The sequence below is a fragment of the Alternaria triticimaculans genome (genome assembly GCF_023758025.1).
Source record: "Alternaria triticimaculans strain BMP 0046 chromosome Unknown scaffold_9, whole genome shotgun sequence".
Classification (NCBI taxonomy): domain Eukaryota; kingdom Fungi; phylum Ascomycota; class Dothideomycetes; order Pleosporales; family Pleosporaceae; genus Alternaria; species Alternaria triticimaculans.
In genome coordinates this window covers 1,322,475-1,348,161 of record NW_026055966.1, presented here as the reverse complement: position 1 = coordinate 1,348,161, position 25,687 = coordinate 1,322,475, and the positions used below count along the sequence as shown (strand labels likewise).

Sequence of the window (25,687 nt, the reverse complement as noted above, 5' to 3'; positions counted from 1 at the left end):
TGCCTTGCCGTCGAACAAGGCAACGATTCCACATTACCGAGCCAATCGCTTGCTCTCAGTTAGATTGAGCTGTAAAATCATAACCATCTTCTTCAACTGTGTTCTGGGCATCCATGGCATGAGTGCGGCAAAGTGAGCGTACATCGAGTGATGCAGAAAGCGAGGTGTCCTTGTGGTGTCATCCGGCCCAACGACGGACTTGCGTCGTGCACGGAACCACACACCAGCCATCACAATTAACATGACAACTGCGGCCACTGCTGCGACCATAAGTAACCTTGCAAATAGTTGCGCAATCAATCGACCCGTTGCTGATTCCACCTCTTTTGGGTTTCTCTGACGCTGTGACTTGGCCTCTTATGGTCCTGGCATGCAAAAATGCCCAGAATTGCGCTCCTTGAGTACGCAAACCTCAGTCTCATCAAGGCTCGACGTTGGAATTTGCTACGCGGCACTCCGCGCATACTTCTCGTCATGTGAGAGCAAGGCGATGCTGGGTACGCCGCGAGTACATGGGCAGCGATGGAACTAGATGGCAAGTCGCACGCAATTTTGATCCCGAGACGAGCGAGTGCTGTGCTTGTGTGGGCCGGAGCTGCGGTCACCGGCGCTCTTTGTGCATGACGAGGCTAAGCTGTGTGGAGGCGGATTGGTGGGCGCCGCTTCACGGTGGGTCAAGTCGTTCTGGCCAGCCAGGTTACATGTCCCCGCGTAAGAAGAATATGGTTGGTCAAGGCGGATGAGAACGTTCATGTATGCCGAGACCAGCGCAGACTGGATGACGAAAGATTGCCTGGGAGGACATCACAAATCACTCCACGGGTCACACATCTTAGTCAAAGCAAGGTATTCGATGACGGAAACAGAGTGAAGCGTGACATGAAGGATAAGCTACGACAGATACCTGAAGCAAGTGTGGCAGTAGATGGCGGCCACCCCGTGCAAAACGTGAAAAGACCGAAGTGGCGGGACCTCAGGCTGAAAGCCCTGCCTTGTCTTCGCTTGACCACCGAGAGAGCATGCGCATGGCACTGGCAGGTTTCGCTCGAGCACGGGAAACTGTTGCATGCAACCAACCTCTAGCCGCATATGCACAAAGGAGGAGGGATCAGGGGACAAGCTCATGGTCTGGCTGATGCCGTGGACATCCTTTGGCTGGCCACTATACGAGCAGCCTGTCAGACCGATGAAGGCGTGCAGACACTGAGCAGAGACAAAGAAAGCAGAACTTTAGCGACGATGTGTTGTTCATGCGAAGGATGCGGAAGGATGGTGTTACGCATGAATCTGGCTATCGTAACCGTGTTGGGTCGCTGATATGGCCGGACAACAATGTGCTGATCCGGAAAAACATCAACAAGCAGTGATTGGGGCTGCCAAAGGCTATATGCCGTGCACGTGGCTTCCACAAGAAAAGCGCCGGCAACAAGGCATACGCAGACAAGTATTCGAGAACCTACCTTTGCCTGATGACGCAGAAAGAGGGGTATGCTCAGGCGAGCCTCCATGCATTTCTCAGTTTCAGATGGCGGCAGTTACTGCTGATATGGTCGACCAAAAGCGGCTGAACGTCGCACGCACTGAATATGACACTCGGTACCAGCAATTGGAGACATACAAGCTAGGCATGTGGGGCGAAAGTGACCTACGACATCGCACCTTACTCCATATTAGTGGCCTATCCGCATCAGATAAATGGCCGCCGGCGACATAATGCTGAAGCAGTATGATGCTCGCAAAGCTACACCTATAACAAAGGCAAAAATCGCCGCATTGATCCAATTGGCAGGAGTTACTACCATGACAAGGATATGCCCACACGATCGGGGTGTAAGGTGCGTTGGTCGCATCGTCCTTCAACCGAATGAGCGGTGACGAAACCGTAGCAAAAGGACCGATATGACATGCACGGTAAGCTCAAACCCACCAGTGTAAGTGTGGGGAACAAGGAAACGAGAACAACAAAGAAATAGCAGTAGAGCCTATGGAACCAGAGGGATAGCACACTTTGTGCGACAACCCCGTTGCGGCCGTCATCGCGACCCAGCGCTTGACGAAACGTCGTTTCCCTACGCGCCCACAGCACTTTGACGTAAACAACAACAACAACATCGGCGGAGAGGAAAATGAACAAGCACTATCATGCTGCAAGTAGTTGAGCCATTAGTTCGGAAGAGAGTCCGCACTTGTCAATTGCGTGCGCAGCAGCGTGCGTCATTAGCTTCATGCTCAACATCTAAGCGAGCGAAGGAAAATAACCTAGCCCGATTACCGGCCACTGGCATGACAATGAGCGACGGCGCCACATTATCAGATCCAGAAAACCCGAGTGCGAGTAGAAAGTGGCTCTCGCGGGGCTTCTGTAACGTGCAGCTAGCCCTATTAGTTGGCCGCAAGGCGGGAAAAGTCGGATGATGGTGATGTGTAATTAGCACTGTGAGGGAATTCCAAGGCCTGTGCATGAAAGAGGCAGTGCTTTCTAGGTTTGCAATACACCCTCAGTTGCTAGTCAGCTCGGAGGGCGTTCTAGTCTTTCACGTGAATAGCCGTTGAAAGGATGAAAAGACTGGAGGCGAGGATCCGAAAGAAGGCTGGGAGAACAGAGTGGAGTCAATCTAGAAGCGTGTTCATGTACGATGACGGTCTGTGGGTAAGGCCTCAGAGGAGTCCGTGTTCAACAACCAAATCTCAATGGGTTAAGCTTGATGTAACGATGCCTGCTGGAAGTCATACACCGCGAAACACACCCAGACAACCTGGATACAATGCCTCATTGCAAAGTGCTCCATTGCAGTCCAAAGCACCTTGAATGATCATGTCTACCACGACTCATGATCGCAGACATTGACTCATCGACCAGCATGTCTTTAGAAGGGTATCTCCCTGATATGCCTGTACGTACGTTTCTCCAAAGAGAAGACCCGGACATAAACGAGCGGTGAAGATAACCACGTACCATCTTTTCAGAAGAGGTTGGAGATTGGGCGTGTGTATGTCTTGGCACCGTCTTGCTCCGCGTCAAAGCGGTGTTCTCCGACCAACCACCGGCTTGCGATGTGCTGCTGGCTTCTTATCCTGGATCCCTTTGCCTCTGTGTTGTTCAAAGAGGCACCAAGGCATATCCCTGACCAATTGCCAGCTTGACATTGTACGCGTGGAGCAGTCGCGCAAGCTTTCTATGCGACGCGTCGAGTCTAGGGGATTCCCAAAGTCGCCATGCACCCGGCTTATAGCTTGCCGATTATGCCTAGTTTTCTAACCTCATGATCACCTAGACCACATGATCAGACAGTGTACGTTGTGTCTGGCAATCGACCAGCGAGTATGGGTGGTCGATTTTGGAGGGGATGGACGCGGTGCGAGGTCAAAGGTCGGGCCGGACTGGTATATCTACGTGAAGATGTGTCGAGCTGCTCAGATAGAACTAATAAGGTTGCATCGACAATGGCAACATCAGGCAGTGCGGCTGCTTGAGCGATGTTGTAGACCGCGTTCGCGTAGGAGACAGGGGGCGCGTTTGATGTTCCAATGTCATTGATGACTAAGTGGCCTGCGGCTCTATCTCGGCCCGGAAATAACTCCATCTCCGGCGTCCAGATTGTCTCCAACTGGACAACACTTTGAGGGAAACACCTCAAGATCAGCGATCAAGAACATGAGAAATAGGTGCAAATTAATCATAACTCCAGATATCCACAGCTTAAAGCCACCAATGCTACAGCTGGTCTGCCTCAGAGCTCGTCGTGGCCCTCCGCATTCACCTCACACAACCGCCCATCCTTGGTTTCCACCAACGCCTCACTCCCAACGCATCTGCGGCACCAAAGCACGTTCTTTGGATCGGCCCTCCTCTTCACTCCCCTCAACATCCAATACCTTTCGCCCCAGAACGCTTGCTGCCATACCGGCTCATAGCTATCCCCTTCGTTGAAGTATGCGCCAGTGTCGGGGCTGAGTTGCCGCAGTGCCTCGGTTTTTCTGCGTGTGATATCTGAATACACATCATCGATGGTGGCTTGGGATGCAGTGTCACCGAACGGCGATGCGACGATAAGGTGCGTGAGAGTGTGCCGCCATGCGGGGTTAAGACTGCTTTGAAGAGGGTAGTAAGCTGGTTCGTTCGGTGCACCAATCATGTGGCCGATGAGGAGTGGGTTAGTTACTGGTCCCTATGGGTATGTTAGCCAAGATCACAGATGTCAACCAGAGCTGAGGTCCTTTACATTTGGCTCAGAGGCATCATTAGTGGGCCCGATCTTCGAAAATACGATCGCCGTCAGGTGTGGGTTCGCCAGACTCTCAGCACTGAGCAATCTCGACCCATATGCCGAGCCGCCATTTGCGACTTGCTCGTTCGTGAAATTGGCTTTGTGCATCTCCAGGTACGTATCCGTGTGCGATAATATCGACTGCCATTCGAAAGCCTGCCTCCGCTCCTGCAGATATGCTTCAATAGGTTCCATGAGTAGCTCAACCGCTCCGCTTGGAGCGTTGTAAAGTAAGAATGTCCAGGAGAATGATAGAGTGGGAACAATAGGTGGTCCAACAACCGAGTAATATCCTTGCATGCCGCCTTCTTTTAGCCGCTGCATCTCTGCGTGGAGAAATCCTAGGAACCCGTAGAAATCTCTGTCTCTGCCCGAGTCTTTGATTCGGACTTGGAAGGTATGCGCAGTAGTTCTCGGTGTTGGGAAAGTGCGAACAACGACTTCAGTGATAATGCCGAATGTGCCGCCACCTCCGCCCCGTATAGCGAAGAACAATTCTTGGTTCTGACATGGGTTGGCGAGGACGACTTCACCATGCGGTGTGACAATGGTGGCCTCAAGCAAGTTGTCGGCCCCCATCCCGTAGCTTGTCGAAAGCGGTCCATGACCACCGCCTGCGAGCCACCCAATGAGCCCGACGCTGGGGTTGGCACCTGTTACAATCGCCATTCCATGCTGAGCTACTTCTTCTTGTACTTCAATGTTCGTGTGGCCGGCTGAAACGCGCACAGCGGTCAATGGACTCTCGGAAGGGCAAGACGCTGGACTGAATGATGCGACGTAATCGATGCCGCGCATATGGTGCGTCCATATACTTAGGCTGCCATATCCAGTGCTGCGACCTTGGTATGAGTGTCCAGTCGCCTTAACGACAACGCGAATATTCCTTGCACTTGCCCAAACCAAAGCTGTGCTGACTTGAGAAGCAGTGGTAGCATTCACTACGTAGGCGGGGTAATTGCCGATATTACATCCCTGCACTTCAGCATGTGGGTTACCGGTGATGCTAGTTCCGTTTGGAAAAATTGGATTGCAAGAGTCGTTTGCCCATATAGGGTAGTCGATACTGACGGGATGCGCGGCGTGATATGACGAGTTAAACCACTGCGACGTCACGTAGTCACAGGCTTCTCGATCGAACTCCGGTCTCGACGGGTAACAGACTGCTCCCGGTGGAACGCTGCGGATAAGTGCGCCATGAAGTGTCGTGTTAAGGTCGCTCCATTCGTTGATAGAAGGCCAACAAGCATCACCAGGTGCCTGGTATATGCATCAGCCGTACTCAGTGGATGTGTGATCCCAACTTACACATTTGCACGACTGGCCAACCGCGTCGCTGTGCGATGAAATGCAGAGAAGGGAGAGAAGGGAGATACATAATCGCATGTCTTTAACGCTCCGAGCAGGCAGCGCAGCGTATGTCGAGCTTCAAGTTATTCGTCAAGTCCTCCTCAACACCTAAAAGTCGTATAGCAATTGCAGAAAACTCTACCAACAGAAAGGTCAGCGGATTAGGCAAATGTAGTTGAAAATACCACGTAAGATAGTGGCCTAAGACGAGTGAGAATTTTCCGTTGCTATCAGGCTGGTCAATTCTCGAATGGCGCAAGAAGATAATTGATACCAGCTAGCGCTGCAAAGGTGTCGATAGCGAGCCAACAAAAGAAAGTGATGAGTATCGTAGAAAAGAAAGTGAGATGCGCAAGTTCGACAACGTTTGATGTTCAGTAATCCATATCCATTCCGTAAATCTGGAATGGCTGACAAGCCAAGCCTCGGTGAGGGGCAAAACACGTGATGAGCCCCGATTATATCGATCCTTCGTCTTGTCCTAAGAAGGCTGTGGTTGCGAGTAGATATCGTATATGCTAGATGCCCGATGAACATGGACATTTTCATCCAAGAGTCGTGTGCTGTAGAGAGCCTTTCTTCTGCTCCCTCCGATGTGCGTAGCTGGCCTGCCAGGCGGCGCAAGTGATGCTAACATCGTAGCCACTTCGATCATGGCAGAATCCACCGCATTTGGGAATGTCGCTTGTGCAAGATGACATGTGTCCTTTTAGCTCCATATTGTCGTACTTCCATCATGCCAGCATGTGGTCGTAACGACGCCGCGATGACCTCCTAGAGAGACGTGTCAGCATCGAGCACCTGTTGTCGCATGAGACGTACATACCTCGAGACCTATCTCAAGCAGGCCTTCGATGCTTCTTACTCAGTCTCCTCCGCGCGCGACTCGGCTTGCGCACTGGTACTTGCTCGTGGCTCGGTGCTAGAATAGGTCGTTCGGCGGCATGCATGTCGCTACCGGCTACACTTGCCCCATCCCTCAACGCACGACGCTCCTCATCCTGAACCTGAATATCGAAAAAGGATGTTCTCCAGTTCGTCTGTTCCTCCGGCATACCTCCCGAGCTCCTCACGAGCACGCGCCGCGATCGCTGCATGTCGCTGACGTCCGGCTCTCTCCGGAACAAAGCATCGCTGAAGATGCGCTTAAAGAACTTGGGCATGATTATTCGCTGTACTTTGCAAAACAAAAGATGGATATAGCCGCAGGAAGGATGTTATGCAGGGACTCGCGGGATGCGACAGGCCTTATCAAGCCTGTGTTGATGTTTGGGTGGCGAAGATGAGGGCGGCAATTGCGGGGGCCGATACCCCTGTTGCGAGAGGATGGGCAGCGCGATTGGCCAGTATAAGAGGGCCGTAATGTTGATCTTGGACGGGCGTGACCAAATCTCTCCTGGACGCGTCAACGGAATTCACTTCCCGTGCCTTCGCCCGCTTCACTGAAGATGATTGTTTTTCTTTAATGCGCTTCCAGCGTCTCGCGCCTAGTCGCTCATATCAAGCTCACGATACACGCGCCCAGAAGAGCTATTACCTACAACAAGTGTCACCGCGCGCATCAAGTGTTGGAGCCAGCTACAACGATGTCACTATGATCGGCAGAATGAGGTGTTTACTAGTACCTGAAGTTCTAACAAAGCGCCTGGATGCGGACGAACCCCAGTTCATGTGACGACAAGGAAGCCCGAGCACCAGCCATCACATTTACGACTGGCTTCGAGCTCAAAATATACCCTCCGGACCCTGATTCCGTCCATCGACGCTGTTTCATCCCCGACGCCTTTCTTTCTGTTCTTCTATCCTCTTCATACACTCCTCTTCTGAGCAGTCGAACCAATCACCAATGTCGCTAATGTACCACCTAATAGGGCCTCCAGCTGTCCACTGGTCGCACTCACAGCCTGGTCGAGCGCATGGTCCATATGTGCGATTGCCATAAGCTTGGGTACTTGAAACCAGGAAGCCTTGGGTCTTCAGACGATAGACCACCGGGCAGATTGCCTTGAGGTACTCGGGCCAGTTGTCGGATACATCCCAATGAAAGGCAATGTGCAGTTTGAACCCCTCCTTCCGTGCAACACTTTGTTCTTCCAGCAAGGTAGAGAGGGACCGACATATCTGTCGAATGTGTACTGCTTGACTAGATGGCCTACTATGTCCGGTTAAAAAAGACAACGACGCGGGACCAATGACAACTGCCAGCCTTCGAAGGAAATCGCATGTGCGGACCGAGGGTGACCAGCTGTCATATAGGACCCCATCGTCGTCTTGCAATAGTGGCTGCAGGAGCTTTATATCGACCGAGAGATAAGCGCTCTTATACCAGACTTCTACAGCTTCGCGCGCAAATTCAGGGCCGACCTCTTCTTCCAGCATCCAGTATGGCGGCTCATATGCTTTGATCATAGGTACAAACTCATACAAGGAGTCGTGGGGATGCTTGGAGTTGTTGTCGACAATCTCGTACGGTTCGTCCTGACTTCCGTGGTATAGCTCTCCGCGGTATAGCTCCGTGTAGATCATGTCCCGGAGCTCACGTGGTAGTTTCTCCAGAACCGCGTTTGGCAGCTCCTGTATAGCCTCTCGACACTGCTGGTCTCTCTTCGACAACAAGAGTCTATAACTGTCAGTATGTATGATTATGCCTGTCCGATCTTGTATAGCTTACGTGCGTATGGCAAGACGTTTCGCGCCCAGCAACCGTAAATCATCACTTGCTAAGCGGGCTTGTTCGTGTTCCCTGTCTTCGGTCGTGTGTATGCTGGTGGCCAACGTCAGTCAGTTGTCCATTCATTAGATGTCGGGTCGCTCACTCTTCATCGACGTTGCTAAGAGCCGCTTTCAGGCCCTTAACGGTATCGGGTATCTGGAAATCGGACAGAGGCATGACTGGATCAGCGTCGTGGCGTTGCCTATGAGTTCGATGGATGGGGAAGAGAGGTCGCAAGGTCGCAATAGGTACCTGCGTGTTTGTGAGAGAAAGTCGGGACCTCGCCCAATCATGGGTCTGCACTAACCCAGAAAGGCAAAGCGTAACCTGACCCGGTGCTTTCATTTTCACTCGGAGCGTTGCGCCCGACAGCGCATCGTTTCAAAGCACTGTAGGTGAGCTAATGCAGATATCACAGGCTGTCAAGAGCCAAGGTGCGATGAAATAGAAGAGACAGTATCCCTCATTCGAAATGTAAATTACTAGCCCTCCACCGCGCGCAATCCCGCGCCCACCTATCTATCTTTTGTCGTTTATTCCGCATATCGGCAACACTAAAGCTGTCATATCCTTGTACCTGACCCCAGAACTTACGCTTTTCCACCCCAGAGGAAGAAGCTGGAGCTGCGGGATCTATTGTTGACGCTAATTCGGTAGACGAGTAGGAGTTCTGACTTGCATTGGGCTTGCTCAATAGGACTGCTCCCTCTGGGATGTCGTCCTCCTCGGAAAGAGGCTCGGGTTCATCTTGCGCCGGTGTTGCTACGTTGGTGTCGACATTGTTGTTTGCGGGTGGTGCTGACGGTTGAGCGGCTTCTATTCTCTGTATCCCACCATCTTGCGCGCTTGCAACACTCCCAGTGCTGCTTTCATCGTCACTAGAACTCGCATCATAGAACGTATCTATCGTATGAATAGACGGCGGCGTGAGAACACCCGCCTCAACATGACGCCAATTGTAAATGCGTGCCCGGTCCTTATCATTCCATGGCTTCATCATCGCCTCCAGATCATCGATATCCAAATATGGGTTAACGTTTGCTTCGATAAGTTCGTCCGGAATGGTGAAAACGTTCACATCCATGGCGCGTTTCTCTGCCTCATGATACGCTTTCTCCGCAACACGCAACGCGTTTATGAGTTCTTGTCCCTTTTTGATGAAAAAGCGGGGGAATTGAGCGGCAAGTTCACCCTCAGGTTTGGTCGGGTTCTGTGCGCAAAATCTAAGGAATGTAAGTTCGTAGCATTTTCGGTGTTTATCGTGTGCGTGGTCAGCTTCGCTGAAAGCCTTCTTTGCTGCGAGGAGTTTGAGTCTTATCTCATCCTCTGCTGTGAACCGAGTCATGGTGAGGTCAGGGGGCTTGCTTTGGGGAACGTCCGCATTCCGGTTTGTGGTATCCTGCTTTGCCCTGTTACCGGTGTACAGCACCATAGCCATTTCGTTCCCAGCCAACGGCTGCTGTGCATCTTCCGCTGCCGTGGGACGAGATTTCCTTTCCGCCTCTTTTGCGCCACTAGCTTCTTCACCTGGTTCAGACTCCGCGCTCGATGTTTCTCCATCTTCGCTTTCCCCTTCTTCTGGCTTGAAACCTGCTTTGATGAAACCAATATGGTGGTGAACACATATGTTCCACGCGATTTTGTACCATGCCTCTTTCGCGTCCTGAACCTTGCCCTCTAGCTCTGCTTTTTCCTTTTCGAGCAGCGATAGCTCCTCCTCATCCTTGAGTAGTTCCTCTCGTGCTTTTGATTGCATGACGACAAGTTTAGGGTCTTGCTGCTTCACTAAGCCAAGGTTGATGCGTTCGACATTTGCTAGACCCGACTTTGCGGAGTCGACTATCTGCTGGAGGTGAAATATTTTGTGATTAATTGCTGGGATCTCCTCTTTAAAGCGATCTTCGAGCTCCCCGAATTCAAGTTGTAGCTCCACAGATCTGAACATTCGTTGGCCCAACTCGTGCGAGAGCAGAAGCGCCATGACTGGCTTGCCGTCGACAGGAACCTCAATCAAGGTAGCCGAGCCGGCTTTGTAACTTTCTGCGGACTCTTCATCCCGCTCTGCGACCGGCCAAAGTCTCGATCCCTCTGGCAATGGTTCGACTGTTCTTGGGATGGCATTTTGTTCCTCTGTCCTCTCCGAATGTTGAATATGGGTTGGCGGGTTCTCTGTCTCAGGGTGATTCGACTGCGTGCTCGACACTTGATCGCCGTCTGATGTGGCCATTGGAATTGCAGGAGTGCAAAATGTTCGATTTCCGAAAACGCGTTACTGCCTAGAATGCGCGACTTGGGCCAGGGAAGCATCGGGCTGAAGTTCAGCGGATTACTCAGTGTATCGGGAATCCGGAGACAAAGGCCGGCCCACCGATAGCCTAGTGGCTTTGTTGCCATCTTTAAACGACATGTATGGTTCTTTGTTTCGACGCAAGGGGTTGGAACTCATTGTTGACGCCGGAAGGCATCTTCACGAGCTCAGATTGATGCACATGCGTGGTGAGTAAGTCGCTAGACTCGCGTTTGTTCGCGTCGTTCGAAAGTGCCAACGTTTGTTCTCTTCAGGATGCCCGGTAGGGTTCACGCTAAGATGAGCTATCCGCAGTGCATACACTCGTGGTTCATACTCGAATTTCGTTCGCATTTTCGCGGCAACCGTCATTTTTGTGCATGTACTGTTTCATCGCTAGATACTAGTGTTGTCACAACCACTAGTTGTAAGCTTGATACGTGAACGTTTTCCTATCGTATCAAAATCCAAGGAAGTACGGCTGGAAAGACCGAACAAGTACGTAAGGTTTTGGCCATAGCGTGGTCTTTTGTAGTCTCCGTTCGAGACGAGATGTGCCAGCGTGTTAATCCAGACTGAACACGATGTTGGTGTAAGGAGGTCGAAAGTTCGAAACACAATCCTGTTCTGCAGGCTCTGCCTGAACTTTCACTTAGCTAAGAATGTCGCACGTGTTATGGCTATTAGCAATTGCTGTTGGTCGCGCTTTGACCATTGTTTCTGTACGCAATGAATGCATACGCCTAGTCCAATTCAGCGACCAATTCTCTAAAGGTTAACAACAGCGGTCGCAATCCACTCCGCCCGCATCGGTCTTCCAACTCAGCTCAACTACGCGTTGAACGGTTTGTTAGTCTTCCGCGCACAAAGAGTCGACGACCCAGTTGGCGTGTTGCTGACGCTTTCTCCAGCCAGCCACCGATATCGTTTACTTGCATCGACAAATCCAGAGCGCGTCGATTCGATATGGCTAAAGCAAAGAAGACGAAGAGAAGTCAGCCGCATAGGGGACCAAGGTACCTAGCCAATCGGCCAGTTGAAGGAGATGGACTTCGTGAGTAATCGAATTTGTTGTGAATGTGACAGCGCTAAGTGTCGAGTAGGTTTCACGCAAGCAAACCAAGGTCACACACCGGCGAGGCTTGGCCGTTATACGGTGTCGACTCCAGGGCGCACTGTACATCCACCGGCTACAAGTACTGCTGCTAGGCACCCCGCCGGCCGTACCACACGCGATGAGATTGTCAACCAAGCTGAACCATCCGAAGTAGACGGAAAGTCCCTCGCGAAAGCAGTCCGCCAAGAGATGCAATCAGTCCCGGGCTGGACCAAGATCAAGGAGAAGGCCGTGGAAGAGGAGTTCAACAAGATCAAGTCCGGTATGATGATCAGGGAGCTCTACTCAGAGAAGACCACCAACCCTCATGCTAGCCCCGATGATTCCAGATATTTCCCCACCCCCGACGGTCTTTACCTGTTCAAGTCCGCGCCCTGGATCGTCTTCTCGGTGAACAAAGAGACATGGACCTTTGACTGCAGGAGGATGACTCGACAAGACAAGCTGAGTGATGCGAACTTGACCGCAGCTCAGCGCGAGCAGTATTTGCGAGTATTGTATCCGGAGGGGCTTAGCAAGTCAAACGCTCATGGCCACCCTGTCGTCAAAGCCGAATGGTGCAGAGATCCGAAGGCAGGCAACGAGATATCAGTCATCAACCTGGACGAGACAAGAACCATTCATGCTACTAAAGACATGGACGTCTACGGCGCTCTGGATCCGGCGTCCGCGATCATCTTTCTGAGGGCGTGCTCGAAGCTCAACTTCAAGAAGGCGCTGGCTTCCGAAGCAGAGCATCATGATATTGACTCGATCAATCCTGTCACTGCGGAGCCCGCCATCGCCGATCACCATCCGCTAAGCACACACGATGTAGCTTCCGTGGATCCAGGATGTGGTAAAGCGGTCGCGGGCAAGCCCGAGCACATGAAAGATGCACTCATCGCTTCAACAACCCAGGAGAACTTCATCAACCGTACCACAATTGAAAGCTGCAAGAGCTGGGTTGGTGACCAGATATCCTCATCACTACCTGCAGGATCCGTCCTCGGCGCTACGGAGGCTCCAATGCATGAGAAGCAGATGATCGGCGCGTCTCACCGACCGAGCGCTTTGGAAGATGTTGGCATGAGCTGCGACATAGAAAAGACCTCATCGCTGGCTCTTGAGCTGTATGCTCCCTCGTCGATCGTTTCCGGGCTATCCAACCCAGTTGAAGAGTTAACTTGGGATGACGAACCCTTGACCGAAGCGGAAATCGCAGCGATACGCTCACTGAAGCCTAAGACCATCGGACAAACGATTATCGCAAACCTAAAGGCTTTGGCGTTTGATGCACGACTTCGTTGTTACAGTGATGTCGTCGATGCGGACTTGGCCCGTAGCTCGGCCGAGAAATATCGCGAGAAACTTAAAGCCATGGAGCCAGATGCGAGGACACCCATGCACGTCCGCGAGTACAAGGAGCTTTGGAAAAGGTTTCTCTTGTTAGACTCTGGAATCCGTGGCCTGCAAGATGTGCAGGATGTGAACATGTTGCACCAGTTTGTTGTCTCTCGGATTCTCAAAAACCCACCGGAGGGCTGCAACTGGAACCAGGTGGCGCCTGCTGCTGGCATGATCTAGTGGACAGTTTGGCACGAGATTATGGTCGGTAACATCGCGCGAGCGGGCTGAGAAGCCTAGCTATGGGAGTCAGTATGACGTCCCTGAATTTCATGTCAGCGATTTCATCTAGCATGCACTAGCATTGCAACATGGGTAGAGCACGGGTCTGTAGAGCTTACAAGCTTTCAAGCTTCCAAGGTGCTGAGCGTACAAGCTTACATATGAATGAAAAGTCATCAAAGAAGATTCCACTGCGTGAGCTTTCGTCTCTTAATGTCATGCGTGGGTGAACGACAGCCTGGGGGTAGTCGTCGTGAGTACTGCGCAATTTCCATAGGCGCCGCCAGGGCTACGATGCAGCTTGAGATATATAAGCACCTGTGATGAACGTGATGATGAATGCGATGAAGGTTGATGGTTTGAGGATGGCGGACCAGGCAAGAAGCCCCTGCCCACATGCAGGGACGCTAACACGGACGGAAGCCACGATGACGTTGACAAAGCTAACCCGCGCATCCGTCGCGTCGCCGCTGCCAGATGCGCGACCCGTGGACGCGTCTTTGTCCTCCCAACATATATTCTTTATTCGATCATATCGGCCGACCAAAGCCATCTGCTCATCGCGGTTAATCTACAGCGGAGGTCGGTGACCAGCGCGAACCAACTCCAAGTCTCAGTCCGAGCCAAAGGCGTGCTATGTACCTTGTTGTGATCAGAGGGTAATGGGTACGGAGCACAATCGGATACTGACATTAGCACGAGCTGGAATAGATGCAATGGTGGCTAGTAGCCAGCACGCATTGCGTAGACGACGCCTCTGCTCCATAACGCATCACTACAATCACATCCCAAGAAAAAGACAGTCTCACAAGCTTCTGATTCTCCGGCTATCGCGACTAGTCTAGCAAAAGTCCAAAGCTTTCATCAGATGTTCCCCAAGGCAGGTTTCAAGTATCTCCAAAGTCTCCGAACGCAGGACACCGTAACATCTTCCATCACTGGGACAGACCCCGTGTATCTTGACCATTGTATTCTCGCACTTCATTCTCCCCCTAAGAGCGATTCCGCATCTGACAAAACACACAGTCCCGACAATGTCGTTGCCGAATCCGCGCTGTAGTATCGAGAGGCTCTACTTCCTGACCCGGTGATTGGTAACCGCCTGTCTCAGTCGCCCATTGCGCAGTCGCTTGCCAGATCGCGATGTCGGTAATCATCCTGTCGCGCTCTTCATCCTCATCGGTCTCATCGGTGGCTTCGCTGCCGCTGTCGGTGCTCACGGCGCTGACGGCCGGTGGGATGGTGAGCGCTTCGGGAGTGCTGTGTCCTAGTGAGACGGCTGCTGGGGGTGGTGAGCTGCCTGGCTGCGGTTGACCGGCCGGGAGGAGCTTCTGTGGGATAGCTATTGGCATGCGAGGTGTGAAGTTGGGTGTGGATGGGACGGTCGCTGGGCTGTCTGTTCCTTCTAGCTTGGTCGTGTGCTTGACCGGAGCAGCGCGATTGCCAGCGATGTCAGCCCACGTGGTACCCTGTGGCGCCGCCGCGGGATCTCTCGCAACGTATGGTTCTAGCGGTGGTGTGAAGATCGGCGCGTCTTCTTGCGCGGGCTCGTCGAAGTATCCTGGTTCGTCCTGGTCCGTCATGCCCAGCGGCCGACTCGCTTGCCCTTGATCCCTCAGGTATCTCACCGACTGCCGCTGATTGTACATTTCCACTTTGAGAATGACATTTGCTATGCGCGTCTGGTCTGTCTCCTCTTGAGCACGCGCTGCTTCGGCTTTGGTGCGGAAGCCGACGACGATTGTGGTGACATTGCTATTCGGATAGACGTTCTTAAGGCTTGTCGGATTGTAGCTTTCGTACATTCGTTTTAACTCGTCTGTCTCGATGTAGCCGGGGACATTCTTAACGAAGATCAGGTGCTCGTTCGCCGCTTTGGCGCCATTGTTCAGAGGCATCGCGACGGTTGCGCAGTGTGGGCGGGATTGTGGGGCTTTGGATTGTACCTGCGGAAGTCTTGGTGTTGTAAAATCTAGGTCTGTCTACAAATATAAGCGATGACGAAAAGCCGGAGTGAATGTGCTGCTAAGAATCGAGATGGTGCGTGTGTGTAGGGTTTAGGTGCAGTGGTACCCTGAAAGTTCTTGTGACGTTCGCGTGTCAGATTAGCGAGTAGATAAGGGTCTTCGACTGCTGCAGTGTTGCTACTACAAGTGGTCCTCTTGCTGTCGCGGAAGGTGTATCGGTGTAGTTGTGTAGGTGAGCAAGTAATTATAGATGAATGACGCAGAGCATGTCGGGCCCATAAAGCCCCGTGAGAATATGTTCGTCCTCATGGTACGCAGGCAAACGGAAAGACCGAAGAAAGAGCAAGTGACTGGGAGTTGTAAGGACGGTAACGAGACATTTGACCCCAGAAAGTGATCAATCGCGTCGTAATAGGCTCAACAAGGCTCGACAAGGGTCCAGAGCACCAAAATGAGGAAGGCATGATCTAGGTCTTGTGCTGAATATCACCACATGTCCAATGGATAGATCAGAATGCTTATCACGATATAACATGCAGTTCTGAATGTGAAGTGCGCAAATGCAGCGAAGTGAAGCGCGTCGTTCTTCGAGACCAGCACTACGTCATGCCGCCTAGTCTAGCGTACCCGCGTGCTCATCCCTGCAGGTGCACTTTCGGGTCATCGCGCCCAAGCCCCGATAATCACATTGTGTTTGCGCTCTTCTTCTGATGGTTCTATAGTATTCTGTGAATGGCCCTTTGGTGTTTGGTGATATGAGGACGCTGATGCTGAGAACCACATCGACGTGCATCCGCTGCACTGACATAAAGTTCCAGCAAGCCTGCTTTTTTCGCACTTGTGGTTCTCAGATTTCTGAAGCTCATATATTCGAAAGATGGACAGGCATGATGAAGCACCTGAGTCTAGTAGTCTCAATCTACTCGTGTCTAAAAAGGTTACGGAAGTAAAGCGTGTGTGGAAGATAAGCATGTGACATGCAGAGTAGAATTTCCAAAGGGCAGGAAAGCTACGTTTCTAGATCAGTAGCTGTAGCTGAACATGAGAGCAACATGCACTGGCTTCGAGTGAGTACGCACAAACTCAGCCACGGACTCCACAACTCAAAGTACGATATGACAGGGGGTATTGTTCATTTATTCTATTACTTTTTCATACTAATCTATGACCACTCGAATCATCAATCGCGTCTAGACCTTGATCACAACCTTATGCGGCGCATCCTTCTCCTCCGGCTCACCAAAGATGTTAACCGGCCACCTCGGCTTGTTAGCCGTGTAAGGAATGTTGAAGCGACGCGGCTCCTTCTTGCCAATCTCCTCGACCTTTGCAAAGTCGTCTTCCGACAGATCAACCTCCTTGAAGTTCTCTTGGATGCGGGATGCGGTCACGGACTTGGGGATGACGGAGTGGCCGCCGACCTGGGCCCAGGCGAGGATGACTTGTGCGGGGGAGGCGTTGATGCGGGTGGCAATCTCCTTGATGGTGGGGTGCTGGACGAGGAGGGGCTCGCCGACCATGTTGTTGCCGAAGGCCTGGGGGTGGTGTTAGTAGGTGTTAGGGAGGGAGAGGGGAAGAGGTGGCTTACGGAGTACTCGGTGATGTGGATGTTCTTCTCCTTGCAGTACTGGATGAGCTCTGGCTGGAGGAGACGGGGGTGGCGCTCGATCTGGTTGGCAGCGGGGGTGACACCGGTGCCGTCGATGATAGCCTGGAGGTGCTCCTTGGTGTGGTTGGAGACACCGACAGCGCGCGCCTTCTCCTTGGGCAGCTGTGTCATGGCCTTCCATGTGTCGACGATGGAGACGTCGTCGAGCATCTTGACGTCCTCGCCCTCCAGAGGGAAGAGGTTGTTGTGGACATCGCCGCGCTCGTCGAAAGCGACGGGGAAGTGGACGAGGTAGAGATCTAGGTAGTCGAGGCCAAGCTCAGCCAGGCAGTCGTCGAGAGCGCCGGGCACGTCCTTGGGTCGGTGCTGCGAGTTCCACAGCTTGGATGTGATGAAGACGTCCTCGCGCTTGAGGTTGGGGACCTCGCCGCCGAAAGCCTTCTTGAGGGCCTGGGCGATCTCCTTCTGGTTGCCGTAGACCTTGGCGAGATCAAGGTGGCGGTAGCCAGCCTTGAGGGCCTCGAGGACGGCAGCGCCGACCTGACCAGGCTCAGCTTGCCATGTGCCGAAACCAAGTTGGCTGGATAGGTTAGCAATTGCTACGTATGCCTGCGGGGTGTTTGTTTGGGTACTCACGGAATGGCAGCGCCAGTGTTGAGAGTAACCTTCCTTCCGAGAGACATGATTGCAATTGGTGAACTTGGGGTATCAAGAAGAAAAAGTAAAGAGTTTGTGACTGTTTAGATGCGGACGTTCTGGACCTTTAAGCGTTGTCTGGGGAAAAAGTTGTCGGAGGTGGGATGGAGGGGTCGGAGACGTCACCGAGCCCCAGACGGCACCATCTCCATGTTTGGCAGCCGCCTCCGCGCATCAACAATGTCCGACGGTCCACCTTACAGACTTCTGCGTCATGCATTGGTTCGCCTTCGCCAAAGTCGTGTCTCAACAAGCATCATCCATCGGCGCTACGATGTTGGAGAGGCTTAGGAGTATCTGCCGTCGAACTACCGCGGACACGTCGCGTCGCCATTGGTGGATGAAATGTGGCAAACGCGAAGTTTTTGTAGGACCGGGTCGCAAACGCCTAATGTCTTGTATAAGCGCGGGCATCATGCGAAGGAGCTATGGCGGCTGCATGTCAAGATGGGGTTGGCTTGGTGACATCGATGGCGGCATGCGGATGGGACTGACCTCGGCGCATCACCCGGTTATATAAGCGACCCACTCTACAGCCACGTCGCCCTTCCATGGCGTTCCAGACATGTGAATTCGCGCGTCTTTGACATTTGCATCGTTACCTGTACTGTAAAGAGCAGGAGTACGTTGATGGAATGCCTAAACGTGGGCGTAGCATCGATCCAACACTATCTTACAAAAGAGAAAGATCTCGCGCACACCCGTGGACCTATGGATTACGTGTTAAACTTCAATTTACGCCTTTATGAGACACCTGGTAGAGGGCAGTTACCTGTTTAAGAATTGATTTTTTGGATCTAAGATACCCCATTACGCTGTTAACGATAAAACACTAAAGAGAAAAACTAAACACCCTATAGCCTACATTAAGATGAAAACGTGCAAAATAAGGGACCTAACATCAACGTCGGCTCTAGGGTTTTCAGTTTCTCCCTTGTATCAGGTGGTCACCACCCCATTCATCTCATAATCCTCTCCCAAAATGTCAGCCCCTCCCGTACATCCACTGCCTTAACCCTCATCTCCACCCCCTTCTCCTCCCTCCCAGGCATCGTCAAAAACCCCATCCTTTGATTCCCTTCCACGATTAAGCTACACACCGAGATCGTCACAGTCTCCAATTCCGGCGCTCCGAGCCCGCTGATTAAGCTCGTAAGACTACCCTTCGGCCCCAGCTGTAAGCAGAGCTCGAGCATATCCTGTGCGTCCGTGTAGTCAATATCGATGTGTTTGACCATTTCCCGGATGGCTTTAGGTAGGATGCTGAAAGCGGAGAGGACGGTGTGTTTGTAAGTTATTTCGCCTTTGATGTTGATGTGTAGGGTATCTATGTCTGGGATGAAGAGGCAGGGTTTGGTCGCGCCAGATCTGCTTTCCGTTGAGTTGGAAACGGGGAGGTGGAGATGGTGCGGCTTAGCGAGGAATTTGCACTCGGCGGAGAAGAACTTGCTGGTTAGGTGCAAGGTGATGTCCCGATTGACAGAGGTGTGGACTCGGTAATGTACTGAGCAGGGAATGCTTGCTGCTAGTACGGAGGCTGTGGAATTGGGTCGGCGAAATTTGATGTCGGCGTGGAGATGTCGTGGTGATGCGTGTATGGCATTGTTCCAAGCGTATTTGATGATGCGGGCTTGGAGTTCTGCGGGAAGGGAATTGAAGGAATCGAAGACTGATGCGGGTTCGTCTACGGGAAGTGTTGGCTGTGAATTTGGCTTGCCTTGCATGATGTTGGATTTTGGCATGTTTGAAGCGGTCTTTATAATCTTGATGGTATCGAGAGCGGTGATGATAGAAGAGGGAAAAGTGGGTAATAGGTATTATGCTGCAAGATTTTGAGAATGAGAATGAAAGACGAGGGCAGAATTTGGTGTTCTCTAATATATACAACATTAACTGATGAATTAACGTACCTTGGTTAAGATGTGGCAGTTACGCTGGGTTCAGACTAGACAACACGCCTCAACCAAGGTACAACCCAAAACGATATACGACACAGCCACCCCATACAGGTCAATTTTGAACAGGTCTGCAGCCTACATTGACGTAGAAATATATAAAATAGATTACCCAACGTTAACGTAGGCTCCAGAGTGTTCAAGTTTTTCCTTATTTGTGATGCATCAAGAACATGAACAGACCGAAAACGATTGCTCACGACATGTTTCTTAATGTTTTGTGATAACAGTACATAGATACCATACTTCATCGAAAGCCTTGCCCCAGCGATCCAAAACATGGAAGCCAAGGACCACATAAAGCGCCGATCCACCCATCCTGGTCCCATCTAAACAGGGACTTGAAAAGGAAAACCCGCACAACCCACGCCCGCTACGAAGAAGGTATGGAAAATCGCTCCCAGAAAACATGATAAAAGCTAGAGCACATGGTTGCGGATGTCGCCAGAGACGAACTCGCCTGGAACAGACCGCGTCATGTTTGCTATGGCAGCCATTAGCACGGAACCGAAGAAGAAAGAAGGGGTATCAGAGTCGGTGAGGATGTGGAGGTGCGGTCAGGCAGTGTTTATGACTCGCCTCCTGTTGATGCTGCGGGAGCACCTTCACCACCTCTGAATGATCCCCTTCCTCCGCGGCCTCCGCGTGCGCCTCGCTCGCCACCTCGTCCACCACGAGAAGCACCGCCACGGCCTCCGCGACCGCCGCGACCACCCTCGCTGTCTGAGGCACCTCCACTTCGGTAGCCGCCGCCTGAGACGCCACCACGGGTGCTGGCTTGCCAGCTGCCGGCTCCGTACCTAGGCTGGTTGGGACCAGGGCCGCGCTCGTTGTACACCTTGACGGTCTTGTTGTCTGGGCCGCCCCTAGCGTTCCTGACATCGTCCGCAACGCGACGAAGCGCACCGTGCATGTCCTGCGAGGTGGCGAAGTGGGCGACGAAGAAGTGCTTGATCTTCTCCATCTTCTCGACCTTGGACCTGTCTTCCTCTGCGAGCAGACCCTTGGCTTCTTCCTCATCCTTTACACCGGCGATAAAGAGACCCTTGCTCTCCTTGCGCTCGACGGGTTCCCGGGGAGCTGGGGATGTAGCCTTCTCTGGCGCGCCGGTGCCATTGGGCTTGACCTCGCTTGGAATGGACTTTTCAGCAGCATTTGCTGCTGTGTTGTTGGCCGGAGGCTGGGGTGTAGCGGCCTTGACGGACTCCTTGGGTGCAGCAGCAGGGGCGGGCGAGGGTCCAGTCCGTGCAGCCTGTCCAGCATTCTGCTTCTGCTGTTGAGGAACCGGTGGGGTCGCAACGGCAGGGCGGGGCTGCTGAGGAGCGTTCGCTGGTGGTCCGGCTGAACGACCTGGGGCAGGCGATGGCTGGGCGGAGGGGCTGGGGTTCACGGCAGCTGGGGGACCAGTGCTAGTGTTTGCAGCTGCGGGCTGAGTCTGGCCAGGTGCAACCTTTCCGCCTCGGTGAGCGAAGTTGAAACCCTGGGCCCTCATCTCAGTACCAATTCTGCCATTGTCAATATCCAGCACGAGCCAACCGTAAGCAGCATCCGCAAGGTTAAAGTTCCACATGTTCTTGAAAGCGCTCTCGTCGATTTGGCCGCTCTGAGGACCAGGAGCAGGGCCACCGAATGGGTTGCCGCCGTTGGCTACGGTTGGCATCTTGTTTACTATGTCAAGTGCCAGTGCCAGCAGGCGTTGCTGAGATTCGCTGTCAGCGACCGCGGGCTCGACTTCAGTCTTGACTGTATCCCAAACATCGTTGAAGGAGGCCTTGGATGCAGCGAGCTTTCCGCGGTAATGGTCGAGGGTGGGGTTGACACTGAACTCGTTGTAGGAGCTACCGTAGCGGAAATGCAGACCAGCGGAGACGGAGAAGTCGGCCTTGAGCGTGACGGACAGCTGGTTGAGCAGGCCTTCGCGAGCGGGAGATGCGTGGGTGACGAATATGCGGGTTTCGGTCGGGTCGTATACGCGGTTGGCTGTGTCGACCAGTTCGCCCATCTGTAGCAGGGTAGTCCACATGGTGCCCTGTCCACCTGCAATGGTCGTCCTGCCCTCGCCGTTGTCGAAGAGCTTGTGCATGACGACAGCGCCACCGAGACCGAGCAGGCGCAGCTTGACGCCACCTACATCGAGCAGCCGCGAATGCGCCTCATCGATGATGTGCAGGTTGTCCACCTTGTACTCGCCCGATCGCAGCTTCTCCAGGACCTGGACATCCTCGCAAGCACCCCACACGGTGTATACTGGCACGTTCAGGGTGTATGTCTTGTTGAGGAAGAGGGGCAGTTCTGAGAGTGGCAGGTGCTCCCGTGCGAAGCGCTCCTTGATAGGCGGTTGCGGAGGGGCTGTGGCAATAGAGCGCTTAACTGCATCTGACAACAGCGGTGAGTATTGTGCCACGTGCTTGAGAGTCTTCTCGGCGATGCGATCGAGCGAGCGGTCGTCGTAGAAGCCAAAGTCGCCGGTGTGGATGATGTAGTTTGCGCGGGCGTCGGCGGCGAGCTGGTTTAGCGATTGCAGGTTTCCTGACTGATGTTAGCGATGAAGTTGATGTTCTGGTGTTGCTATCGCCCTCACCTCGGACATCTGCAATGCACAGCACTCGTACGCTTCCCTGCTGGATCACGCGGCCCTGGTTGGGGAGCAGCGGGACAGCTCCAGGCGCTGGGCCTGAGGGACCACCGGGAGCGCCGCCATTAGGGAGGTAGTTGCCTGGGTAAGGGCGCGGCTGGTTGGGAGCTTGCTGGATGAGGTCAGTATCGATGTCACATGTTGTCAGACTGGAGCGGCAATTGCCAGACATACTGAAGCCATGGAGTCGGAGGCGGAGGGGTCGAGCAACGTGTCCTGGTGAGGAATGCAGATGGCTGGGGTGGGCGGCGGAGATGGGGTGGGGTATTACAATTTCGGAGTAAGAGAGAATGTAGTGGAAGAGCCTCCTCTTTAGTGATGGCAGCGGCGAGTTGTCTGGTCTGCCGTTGCTCCTTCTGTTTTTGCTAACAGCTTTCCGCCGCACAGACCCTGGCCTAGCGCGTCCTATCAAGTCGCGTTGGAGCTGTCTGGAACCTCTACATCTCCAGCTCCCCCAGCTTCCTCCATCCATTGAGCTTTGTTTTCTCGTGGTATCGTTGTTTCTTCATCTCGTTTTTGTCATGCAAGCTTCTGAAAAGATGGCTTCCCTCTGCATTACCTCCTGGCATGCACATGGCATCACTGCCAGCCATCGCGGCCTCGTCTCCTAGCTAACTGAAGAGCTGTCACCAACTTCAGATGATGGCATTTGACACACTACCTCCTTCATAGGGCTTTTCTTCGGCCTCTCTACGAAGCAGCTTCAATGCTCGAGCTCAAGAACCTCGGCCAGCTCGCACAGTCGATCCTCAGCGCGGTCTACCGACGCACCAGGTCAGACTCTACGACCGCTAGCCAACAGGGACACCGAAAGGAGAGTCCCCACCGAAGGCTTTCCGCGCTGCTACGTGCTCGTGCAGCGTTTGCTTCTCGAGTTTGCCGCGCTCGTTTGCCATTGGTCGGTGAACCGGCTTACCTAACTTTTGGACCCTAATTTTTGGACCCACTAAAAAAGTTGAAATCCCACCTTCTTCTATCGAGCGGCGCTCTTTTTCACAACTGTAAATATCAAAGGTCTTCGCTGCCCCGCGATAGATCACCACAGCCTTGCTTTCTACACAACCACACCGTGAGAGCATCGCCATGGACGAGCAACAGTTTGTCCAGCTGCTCGAGGGCCTCATGGAGCGTATGTTACCCAACCCCGCTCTACCACAGAACCTGGACTGACTTTCTCCAGCCGACACCGAGCGTGTCAAATCCGCTACCTCTACCCTCAACAAGAACTACTACAACTCCCCCGCCTCTCTCAATGCCCTCCTTCAGATCCTCTGCGGCCACCCCAAGCCTCAACTCCGCCAACTGGCGGCCGTCGAGGCTAGGAAGCTGGTGACGAAGCACTGGGCCAACCTGCCTGCGGACCAGAAGAACTCTCTTCGCAACCAGCTGTTCCAGTTCACACTAAACGAGGACGTGACTCTCACACGGCACTCTGCTGCCCGCGTCATCTCGGCTATCGCGTCGCAAGACTTCGAAGATGGCGAGTGGGCTGACCTACCCGGCTACCTCCAGCAGGCTGCCACCAGCAACGAGGCGCGCCACCGTGAAGTCGGTACCTACATCATCTTCACCACGCTTGAGTCAGCGGGCGACTCGTTCCCCGGCAAGCAAGCCGATCTGTACAAGCTGTTCAGCTCCACCATCCAAGACCCCCAGAGCGTTGAAGTCAGGATCAACACCATGCTTGGTCTCAGCCGCTTAGCTATGTTGCTTGAGCCTGACGAGAGCCCCAAGGAGCTTGCTCTGTTCCAGGAGTCTATCCCTGGCATGGTCAACGTTCTGAAGACTACTGTCGATGAGGGTGACGAGGACCGCGCCATGCAAGCTTTCGAGGTGTTCCAGACTCTTCTTGGCTGCGAGTCCGCGCTTCTCGCAAAGCACTTTGGCGATCTCGTCCGCTTCATGCTCGAGCTTGCGTCAAGCACCAACGTCGAAGACGACTACCGTTCCCAGGCGCTCGCATTCCTCATGCAATGCGTTCGCTACAGGAAGCTCAAGGTGCAGGGTCTGAGGATTGGTGAGGAGATGACCTTGAAGGCTCTCCACATCGTCACCGAGCTCGGTGACCTCTCCAGCGAGGAGGAGGATGTCACTCCTGCCCGTTCCGCTCTTGGACTTCTCGATATCCTTGCCTCAAGCCTACCTCCCAGCCAAGTTGTCATTCCCCTTCTCAAGAACCTTGGCAACTACTTCCAGTCGCAGAACCCCGACTACCGTCAAGCCGGTATTCTGGCTCTTGGCATGTGTGTCGAGGGCGCGCCTGACTTCATTGCTACCCAGCTCAACGAGATCATGCCCATGGTCCTGCACTTGTTGGAGGACCCTGAGCTCAAGGTCCGAGCTGCCGCTCTCAACGGTGTCGCTCGCTTGGCTGATGACCTGGCCGAGGACGTTGGCAAGGAGCACGCTCGCCTGATCCCCGCCATGATCAAGAACTTCGACCTCGCCGCCAACAACATGCAGGGTTCGGATGACGAGCGCAACCTTTCTATTGTCCGTGGTAGCTGCCATGCCATCGATTCTCTCATCGAGGGTCTCGAGCCAGAGGACGCTGGCAAGTACGTGCCTGAACTCATCCCACGCTTCAGCAAGCTCTTCCACCACGAAGACCTCAAGGTGAAGAGCGCAGCTATCGGTGCCGTTGGCTCCATCGCCTCTGCCGCTGAGACGGCCTTCATCCCCTTCTTCGCCCAGACCATGCAAGAGCTTTCGCCATACGTAAGGATCAAGGACAGCCAAGACGAGCTCGATCTCCGCGGTGTCACTTGCGATTCCATGGCCAAGATCGCGTCCGCTGTTGGCCCTGAGCCTTTCGAGCCATACGTTATGCCGCTAATGGAGGCCTCCGAGGAAGCTCTGCACTTGGACCACCCCCGTCTCAGGGAGACCAGCTACATCCTCTGGAGTGTCCTGGCCAAGGTCTACGAGGAGGGTTTCGCTAAGTACCTTGCCGGCATCGTCAAGGGACTCAACGACTGCCTTGAGCAGGAGGAGACCAACCTTGATCTCGAGTTCGGTGAGGAGGCAGCAGACCTGGCCGGCCAAGAAGTTACCATCCAGGGCCAAAAGATCAAGGTTGCAGCTGCTAGCGATGACGACGACGATGACAGCGATCTGAACGAAGCTCTCATGGCCGGCGATGACGACGATGATTGGGATGACCTCGAGGGCGTCAGCGCTGTTGCCATGGAGAAGGAGATCGCGGCTGAAGTCTTCGGAGACATCATCACGCACACCCGCCGTGAATTCATCCCTTACATGGAGTCGACTGTCACCAAGCTGCTCGAACTTGTCGATCACTCTTACGAGGGTATCCGCAAGGCTGCTATCAGTACGCTCTGGCGCACCTTTGCCTGCCTCTTCGGCATGGCCGAGGGCGATGGTATGGGCAAGTGGCAGCCTGGTCTTCCTCTGAAGGTAGACATTCCCGATGAGCTGAAGAAGCTGGGCAACCTCGTCATGACTGCCACCATGACAATCTG

General features: G+C 53.4%; 6 protein-coding genes across 6 annotated transcripts; 1 reads left to right on the top strand and 5 right to left on the bottom strand.

Annotated features, from left to right (window-relative positions):
- Window positions 1-7,388: 7,388 nt before the first annotated feature.
- On the bottom strand, window positions 7,389-8,508 carry J4E78_006864 (uncharacterized protein; the record flags this gene model as incomplete). The annotated part of the gene is made up of 4 exons (XM_049367474.1): window positions 7,389-7,739; window positions 7,851-8,244; window positions 8,290-8,361; window positions 8,435-8,508. 4 exons carry the CDS (start codon window positions 8,506-8,508, stop codon window positions 7,389-7,391), a joined length of 891 nt encoding a protein of 296 aa, XP_049221221.1.
- A 286-nt stretch (window positions 8,509-8,794) lies between these two features.
- J4E78_006863 (uncharacterized protein) lies at window positions 8,795-10,558 on the bottom strand (the record flags this gene model as incomplete). The annotated part of the gene is made up of 1 exon (XM_049367473.1): window positions 8,795-10,558. The coding sequence occupies one exon, from the start codon at window positions 10,556-10,558 to the stop codon at window positions 8,795-8,797; it is 1,764 nt and encodes a 587-aa protein (XP_049221220.1).
- A 1,105-nt stretch (window positions 10,559-11,663) lies between these two features.
- Window positions 11,664-13,301, top strand: J4E78_006862 (uncharacterized protein; the record flags this gene model as incomplete). Its single annotated transcript, XM_049367472.1, has 2 exons — window positions 11,664-11,672; window positions 11,712-13,301. 2 exons carry the CDS (start codon window positions 11,664-11,666, stop codon window positions 13,299-13,301), a joined length of 1,599 nt encoding a protein of 532 aa, XP_049221219.1.
- A 1,034-nt stretch (window positions 13,302-14,335) lies between these two features.
- On the bottom strand, window positions 14,336-15,241 carry J4E78_006861 (uncharacterized protein; the record flags this gene model as incomplete). Its single annotated transcript, XM_049367471.1, has 1 exon — window positions 14,336-15,241. The coding sequence occupies one exon, from the start codon at window positions 15,239-15,241 to the stop codon at window positions 14,336-14,338; it is 906 nt and encodes a 301-aa protein (XP_049221218.1).
- A 1,259-nt stretch (window positions 15,242-16,500) lies between these two features.
- Window positions 16,501-17,602, bottom strand: GLD1_2 (mitochondrial glycerol dehydrogenase Gld1; the record flags this gene model as incomplete). The annotated part of the gene is made up of 3 exons (XM_049367470.1): window positions 16,501-16,845; window positions 16,899-17,499; window positions 17,556-17,602. The coding sequence occupies 3 exons, from the start codon at window positions 17,600-17,602 to the stop codon at window positions 16,501-16,503; spliced, it is 993 nt and encodes a 330-aa protein (XP_049221217.1).
- A 2,536-nt stretch (window positions 17,603-20,138) lies between these two features.
- J4E78_006859 (uncharacterized protein) lies at window positions 20,139-22,377 on the bottom strand (the record flags this gene model as incomplete). The annotated part of the gene is made up of 2 exons (XM_049367469.1): window positions 20,139-22,099; window positions 22,152-22,377. The coding sequence occupies 2 exons, from the start codon at window positions 22,375-22,377 to the stop codon at window positions 20,139-20,141; spliced, it is 2,187 nt and encodes a 728-aa protein (XP_049221216.1).
- Window positions 22,378-25,687: the final 3,310 nt, after the last annotated feature.